Below are 8,657 nucleotides of genomic sequence, written 5' to 3' on the forward strand. Positions count from 1 at the left end.
ACCCAAAATTAAATATTTTACACCTAATTTATTTGGTTACAAAATATTTGAAAACATTTTTACTCAAATTTGGTTAGGAAGGTAAAAATTTAAATAAAAAAAAGATAAAATTAAAAGTTTTGGGGTATATACAGACCTGGCCGTGAGCTTGACATGTTTGTTTATCATCCAGTGTGACTCTAATTCAGTCAGCATCGGGAACGGAGGGATTCCCCCCCCCCTCTCTTTCAGAAAAGCCCAATCATAATTAACCAAGGCAGTGTCTAATTAGAAGCTGAATAAATCCACACAGGAAAGACTGATTGGTTCATTTTCTTCAACCATCCACCACCTGTTTTGCTCGATTCATTACCCAATTTGTTAATTTTATCTCCCAGTTCTCCAGGTTTAATTAAAGGCTGAAGAGGCCAGAGATGACATTTCAAAGCTTCTTTCATTCCCACCTTCAGCTGACCAGGGCTAACCTGAAACATGTCATTTATGACCCTGTGTGCATGTGTTTGTGTGTGTGTGTGTGTGTGTGTGTGTGTGTGTGTGTGTGTGTGTGTGTTCAGATCAATGAGAGTCCACTTCTATAAGCATAAAACAGTCCTATAAAGACAGATGAATCCATACACAAACAAATATTGTTAAATAATAGTTTAAAATACTTGTATATTTTTTCTGTAACAGCTGACATGCAGAAGAAAATCATTTTACAGCCTAAATGCATGATTAGCAATATTTAAAGTGCCTGTGACATGCCTATACTTTAAATACAAAATGCCAAAAAGAAAATATATTTATATTTAAGAAACTTGGCATAGTAAACACAATTTTATAGTTTTTGTCACATAAATGGCATATTTTCTTTTGAAGTTGGCTCAGCAAAAGTGAAACAGGAAGTGACATCAAAGGGGAACTCTCTAAGAAATGAAAYGTCTTGGTCTTTGTTTACAGAAACAATATTAGAACTCTGACGCTTCTTCATTATTCTCAAAATAATCTAAACAAACATCATATTCGTGTTGTTAGATGTTGTAATAATGCTCTGTTCACAGTCAGACACTTCCCTTTGACATCACTTCCTGTTTCTTCATATGCGAATATCTCAACAACTCTTCATCTCAGCTGTGATTTTTTTATTTTCTTTTTACAATGTTATCTTTAAGTTCTTTATTATTTTTTAACCAGAGTACTGCTCAAAAACTTTTTTCAGCTGGTTTAATTATCCTTTGAAGAAGTGTCTTAATTCATCTTTTTTAAACAACCAAATCAAATACCCCACTGACATCCTTCCAGCTATTAAATTAGAAACTTGTACATTTGTAAATGTAAATCCATGTGTTTGGTTTACTAAACCTTTATGAACTGGAGGAACAGATTTCTCTGACATCTATTTTTACTACCACACCTGACATAGTTAAAACAGAATGAAACCTGAAAGTGGCCAATAAAATGTTCTTCGCTGTCAACACCAGAATTATCGGTCATGCTCGCATAAGTCGCTTGTATCAAGGGAACGGTGACAAAAGGAGAAAWTAACAGGGTGTACCGTACACAAGGGAAAACAGTCTGCCATGACTTWCCTTTATTTTAAAACCAGTTTTGTTTGACACCTCGTTAAAAGTACAGGGAAGCGAACAAACACCACAGCTTTAACCGAATGGATTCATTGAGGGAGGCAAGACGGGGAAGACTGGTGGGCGACTGGGGAAGATCCAGAGAGGAATAACCTCTGCTTGTCTGCTGCCAGTGGTTTTGGGAGGTCGTAAGTTTGTTGAAGAAAGGGTCAGAGGTGCGTTACAGACTCGGCCTCGGTGTGCAATGTTAATGATGACCGATGTTCCCCAATTAGATGTGCTGACAGGCCCTAAAGCGCCGTGTCATTAATCACAAGACTAGCGTGCACAAAGAGAAAATCACACCGTGATTTATTGCTCCTCTGCCTCTCTTTCTCACTCTGTGTCCCATCTCTTTTTGTGCTCTGCTGATCTAAAAGGCATTCTTGCAGTCCTCTTTGAGACTTAATCAATCAGCAGCTTTGGGTTCCAAGTGTGCCCTCTCCTGAGGAGGAAGTGCAGTGTGGAGGCACGGTGAAACCAATACGTGGTGGAGTTGTTCTAAAGCGGAAATGCATTACCCAGCCTGCTGGCCTTTCTTTGAATGCCACTCATATTATTCAGTCTGAATGAATAACATGCGTAAAAAAAAGCTACCCTGCCGTATAAAACTGTGAAATGACTTGTGTTGTGTTCGGATGCATTTTGAAGGACGCAGCGATCTAACATCCTGCAGTTCTGGTCTGGGGCACAAGAAAAAATAAATAAAAAACCTCTGGAAATGACACCAGGTAAGGGGTGGGGTGGAGGAGGTGGGAGGGTGGACATCTGAATTCACTGACACATGCATGTCGACCTGCCCGTGCTTCTGCCACACCAACTCACCATACAGCAGTGTCACCTCACTAACGCACACAGACAGCGCAGGATCCCATGACCCGAGGAGGAAGGGCATCAACACCGAGAAGGCCAAGGGGATGGGGGGCGGGCGGGGGAGGGGCTTGCAGGAAATATTGGAAGGAGGCAGGGGCGTGGATYGGGTAGGATTTGACGGGTTAAGGCAGGCAGACGACGGGGGTGGGTGGAGGGGAGAGGAGAGCAGTCCGCGCTGTACTCACATAGTCTGAATCCGCTTTGGAATCGTAGTATGAAATGGCATTCTCCTGTGCAGAAAAGAAAAGTAAGAAGAAAGGTGATGAGAGGAGATATAGCATCGCCTATATCGGCCCTGACCTGTGGTGGTAAGCAAGAGAGAGAGAGAGAGTCATGGTTATATTCAATCACACTGTTCAGCATGAGAATATAATCAGCATCACAGAACACGGGAGGAGTAGTGTGATGTGAAATGGCTATAATGGTCAAAGCAACAAGATGTGATGCAACCAAATTTATAGGATGTTTGAATGTGGCTTGGAAAACTGTTGTCAGTTCAGATGGTTTCTAGTGAATAAACTCAAAGCATCATCCTTTGTGGGAGTTTTATCAAACCTCGACTGTTTGTTTGCAGCCAAGACAAGCGGCTCTCACCAGAGGGTAAGACCATAAAACAAACAAAAAAAAAAAAACAAAGAAGCATGAAACTTCCTGTCACTGCGTTACCTTTAAATGTTCTTATTAATCACTTAAGTTTCCAGCCGTCAAGCTGAAGTCCCAGATTCAGCTTCTCACCGAGCTTTTACACTTAACCCACCCACACGCACACTCGGGACGTGAACCTCCCAGCAGTTCTCGCTTCATCTCGACTAGTGTCCTTATCTCCGGTACAGGTAGGCGTGAGGGTAGGCAGTGGCTGCATGCGGCGAGGAGCATCTGTGTGGCATGCTTCATTTTAATGAGGAGGCCGGCTGAGGGTGTCCTCTCAAGGGCAACACAGTGGCTGCCTCATCCTTACTGGAAGAGCTGTGGTCATGGTTTGATAAGGGGGGCTGGCTGACAGAGAAACAAAGCGTCCTGTTCAGACGTAGTGATTATTATTATTATTATTATTATTATTATTATTATTATTATTATTATTATTATTATTATTATACAAGTCAAATTCTTTTGTTTTTACTGCTCGACTCGTCAGTTGTTACATTTATCTTCTGTTTAGTTTTTATACGTAATCCACTACCTGAATGTAGAAATATTTCAATTTTCTATCAGTTCTTGGTTACTTTGAGCATTAAAACCTCTCGGACCACTAGACTCTAAATCTAACCAGAAAGTATTAAGAAAACAGACAAGATGATCAAAACTCAAATATCAATGCTATAAAAACTAAGTTGGGGAATCAAAAAGAAGACAGAAGTAGCAGATTTGGCCTCTTTGACACATCTCAACTTACCAGCACTCCCTGCGCTCACCCCAGCTCTGCAATCAGTGCTGAGGATGGAAGAAAGGCAGCAGAGTGGAGGGATCTGAGCAGATTGATCAGGGAGTAAAGCCAGTTAGGTAAGTTGGAGGTCAGAGATGGAAACTCAGGTCGGGCTGGTATGAACGAATGAACTGAGGGGAAGGAGATGCGTGGCGGTGGAGGGGTGTTGAGGAGAAATAACTGCACGGGCTAAAAATAGCCCGTGCCTGTGCAGAAAGAGAAGAGAAATGGAGTGAATGAGAGAGACAGTGTTGTTGTGTCTGCAGCAGGATTGATCTGACGCCCAGTCTCTTTGCTTTAGAAGAGTTTACTCTCACTGCTGCAATATTGTTCAGAATTGGTTCCTGTACAGTCATGCTTAGTTCCTCAAAAACATGACCAGAATCCTCTGTTCTCAAAGGATATATTAAAAAGCTTMATTCCGAGGCCTAACTTTGCAGTTCCATCTTGCATTCCATTCTTTAAAATGCACTGATTTATTTCTATACGTCACTGATATTTAAACACAAAACAATGGTAGTAAATCTAGGTTAAAACTTGAATATTTAGGGGAGTAAACCATCAGGTTTATACTCTTTAAAACAATTTTTAGGGTTTAAAGACAACACAGAACACAGTCATGTTCATAATTATTAGAACATCAACACAGTTCAAATCTTTTTGGCTGTAAACACCACCATTATTTATTTATTTTATTTATTTACCGTTATTTTACCAGGCAAGTCCCATTGATCATGATAGCCTGGTTAAAGGCAGACCCTTGTCCTTTGCTTTGCTTCGTACGAGGGTCTGGACTCTTGGCTATAGAGAAGCCATTCTTCCTGGAGGCGTGGCCTCTGCTGAAGTTTAAAATGATATCGGTTGGCCGCAACGTGTATGCCAGCTCCACTGAGAAGGAGGCTAAGCTAAGAAGCTAACCGGCTATCGCGTGTGCTGTAAACAACCTTACTGAGAGGAAAACAGTACCGAGCAGAACGAGACGACTGTAGCTAAATGAGAGCTGCTGTTTTGTCARACAAATTTATTTTAATTTGGAAGCCTTATCAACATGGACTGGCTTCATTCACTTCCTCCACTGCTGTATGCTAAACTAACTAGCAGACACTGCACAGAAAATCGACGTCGTTCAGAACTCCTCTTTCTGTTTGCTGATTGGCCCAGGTAAAATAAACGACAAGCAGACACTGCGCAAAAAAATCGATGTTGCCGTTCATAACTCTTAAAAACTTCTGTTCTCTGATTGGCCCGAACAAACTTCTCCTGAAGAAATCCTTGTCTATGGGAGAAATCCCAGACGGAGCAGAGAAGGGAAACTAGAATTGAACGGAACTGTGTAGGAAGGCAAGGGCCAGGCTACCACCATGATGGATCTAAAATGAAAATCAAAATATTTATATGTATATACAGTACTTGAGTATTTATACTTTTAGGAAAATAACCTGTTTTGTTGGACTACAATGAATGAAAGCTTCTTGAGTTCCTGTAAACATTGACTTATCTTGCTCTACAGGATGTTCCTGTTCCCCGGATGGCTCCCTGTCAGATGTGTGTGACCTTCTGACCGGTCAGTGTCCCTGTCGCCCGCATTTCCATGGTCGCACCTGTGATGTGTGTTCGAAAGGCTACTGGAAACCAATGCTATCGAATCGCTGTGAGCCCTGTGGCTGTGAGCCCACCGGGTCGAACAGTGACACCTGCGACAAGGTAGGATCTGCAGCCTTGACCTCCAAACAAAGGTGTTAGGACCCAGCTCAGTCAGAGAAAGAGAAAAGATCACTGGTCCTGACTGAACTTGGCAGAACTCAGCTTACACAATCCACGTGAATATTATAAAACAAAAACAACTGCACTTCTATTCCTACCACTACTTTTTATTACTACTTACATCTAGTTGTCTTAGTTTTTTATCTTTTTTTATTAATTATGATCTGAATGTTCAGCTGTTTGAATATTTTGAGAAAAACCATGTTGATAATGTAGACTCGTGCATTGTTGGCTGTAAACTCATATTTCACTTACAGTTTCCTCCTCTCATTCTGGGTCAGACTATGGTTTTGGATCAGACTCTGGTTCTGGGTCAGACTCAGACTCTGGCTCCAACATGTAAGGCNATATTTTTGTAACTGCCATATCGTTTTCTAGACAAGCCACTGGAATCTTATCTAATAGCTTTTTGCTCAAAAAAAATACACGATTCATGAAAGAAACCCACTGAGCACCACCGAATTAAACTTTTAAATTTACTGTTTTGTATTTGGTTCTACTCATGTCTGCAACATGGGCAAGATGGCTCCACGTTGTCTGAAAACACCGTGACACAGCAGTCACCATGGTGACCATCTGTTGCAGCTGGTCACAGGTGTCTTTGGGCTGAGGGTTTGTGGTCAAACACACATCTGATACAACCAAAGTCAGTAATTATCCTGCATTGATCTCCTGGCTTCTGCCTAAACACGTATTCAGTGCGTAATATTGCACTGGAAAGCATCTTAATGTGCATGTTCACGTCACTGAATATACTCAAAACAACAAATGCGCTGAGAAAATCCTTCGGACAGGAAGCGTTATCAGTAAATTGAATCTATGATCCTGAGTGGACCAACAAATTCCAAAACGCAGCCAAACACCGAGGTCAGGTGATGATCTCCAGCTCCTCCCCTGCATCAATCTTCCCCGCTCATCTCCCCTCCCTCCATCACCCTTATCTCACTCTGCCCCCCTCTCCTCTCCTCTCCTCTTTTTGCTCCATTACTCCTCCTCCCTGCCAGGTCTTATCTCCATCTTTCCTCCRTTTCTCTTTTTTCCACCCTCAACACCAGCCTTCTAGCACCAATTTCAGATTTCAGCAGAAGCGGTAGCGTGTAGTTTCGATGCTTAGAGTTGCTATAGAGACCAGCCTCTCCGCTCTAGATTACAATGTGACTTTGTCTCCTCGCCACTGCTTGCTTTCATGTCGAACCAGATACCTGTCTGCCCATTTTTGTGTTTTCATCAGTGCGTCTTTTTGTAATCGATTCATGCTAGTTGATCAGGTAAACATCGGCATTCAGAGCCTTTTAACCCAAAAACGTCGATTCACACGAAGAAGACAGATGGTTGATTTGCACAGGGCAACAAGGCTTCTTGTATACACAGAACACTGTCACAGGTAGGCGTGCATGATATGACTGAGCGTATTTGCTGAATTCGAGCTCTCTCAATATGCTGCTGGAGTCAGGTTGACATTTTGAGTTTGTGACAAGCGCTCCATCATGGGAGGGGACAGATTACAGCCATATTCATATCTCCTCTGGACACCTGCTAATGATTTTATAATTTCAGAAGACACTTGGCGCCTCTGCCGTGCCCTGGGGTGTCCACACAAACACGCAGCGATGCATACACACCCGCAGTGCACCTCCCCCCACCCCCCGGCCCCAACAGTCTAGCAATCATTCCTAGCACCAGTCTTCCTAATGGAAGCTGACATTATATCAAACACAATGAAGGATTTCATTTACTCCTCTTCATTAACTCATCAGCCCATAAGGTAAACACACACACCCATGCACAATGCAATTGGAAAGAAAAAGCAACTAAATACTCCAAATTTAGTCGTAGTTCGGTGAGTTTCCGGAGATCCTTAAAAGTCAACGATCTCACATCGTCCCTTCCGTGGTATAACGTGTAATGAGTGACATTTCATTTTTTTTTTCCCGGAGAAGGAAAACGTACACACAATGGCATTCATACTAAAGAGGACGGCTGTCAAAGAAAGAAATCACACGAACAACCATCAAAAACTAATTTGCTCAGCTCATTTCCTTTGGTTTATTTGGCCCAAAGGTTTGTACCAGTGCGAAAGGGTGAACTCGTTTTTAAATAGCTTTGAATTAATCATAGACGTGAAAAAATGTCAGAGATCTGAAACCCCTTTAACCACTTTGATCTTGAATTGCAGAGGTCGCCTGTAAATAAGACATGAGATCTTTAGTGCCGTTACGATTCTAGCAGTCGTTATTCTCATAATAGTTGAAACACATGGCTTTATTTCTTTATTTTTGCAGAAATACAAAAAGAAATGGAAATGTGCCCAAAATGCTCACTGGCAACATTTTCCCCTTGTTAATTCAATTGCAATAATTCATTTAGTTTACCAGTTGATTAGGTATGCTAGCTTAGCTAAAATAAATGAAGTCCATTGTTTCAGAAATAATTATTTGTGTTGCTTTGTATACACATTTGCACAAGCTACGAAGATCTGCTGCAATTTTTTTGCAGCATTGAATTTTTATGGAACAATCTGAGTCGCAGACTATGCTTGTTTTAGTGCAGTTTGATCACTTAGCCACAAAAAATAAAAAAAACTGGTCTCTGACAATTTGTTTTGTAAAGTAGTGAAACTAGTAAAGCCCCAAACACAAAGTTAATGTGTTTTATGAATWAGCAAATGTTACTTCAGCCATGGCCTTAATCATTTTAGCTTTAGCAGCTCTTAAAAGTACAATAAAAATGGGTTCCAGAGTAAGAAAAATAATTTAAACACCATTGTTGCATTCTTGTGTGGCCAGCTTAACGCAGCCTTTTGTAAACTATCATCCCATCATCTCACCTCTAACATGACCAATGACCCCTGAACATGACAAAAGTAACATCAAAAATGTAAGTTTATAATTGTGATGCTGATGCCAGTTGCTCAACTACAGTAAAAACCTTCACTGTATTACATCAACGAGCAGACAAGGCTTGTTCCTTTTTCTCCTTTTTTTTTCACCATTCTG

General features: G+C 41.3%; 1 protein-coding gene across 5 annotated transcripts in view; it reads right to left on the minus strand.

The window, feature by feature from the left end:
• Positions 1-8,657, minus strand: part of cacna2d2a (calcium channel, voltage-dependent, alpha 2/delta subunit 2a) — a gene marked incomplete at its 3' end in the record, with an annotated part of 182,855 nt that overhangs the window by 58,714 nt on the left and 115,484 nt on the right. For 3 of the 5 annotated variants that reach the window (XM_014006323.1, XM_014006322.1, XM_014006324.1), the window contains 1 exon segment: positions 2,660-2,704. In XM_014006323.1, coding sequence (XP_013861777.1) covers positions 2,660-2,704 — 45 coding nt within the window. 5 annotated transcript variants of the gene reach the window in all.

The sequence above is a fragment of the Austrofundulus limnaeus genome, unplaced genomic scaffold, assembly GCF_001266775.1.
Source record: "Austrofundulus limnaeus strain Quisiro unplaced genomic scaffold, Austrofundulus_limnaeus-1.0 Scaffold35, whole genome shotgun sequence".
In the NCBI taxonomy this organism is placed as follows: Eukaryota; Metazoa; Chordata; class Actinopteri; order Cyprinodontiformes; family Rivulidae; genus Austrofundulus; species Austrofundulus limnaeus.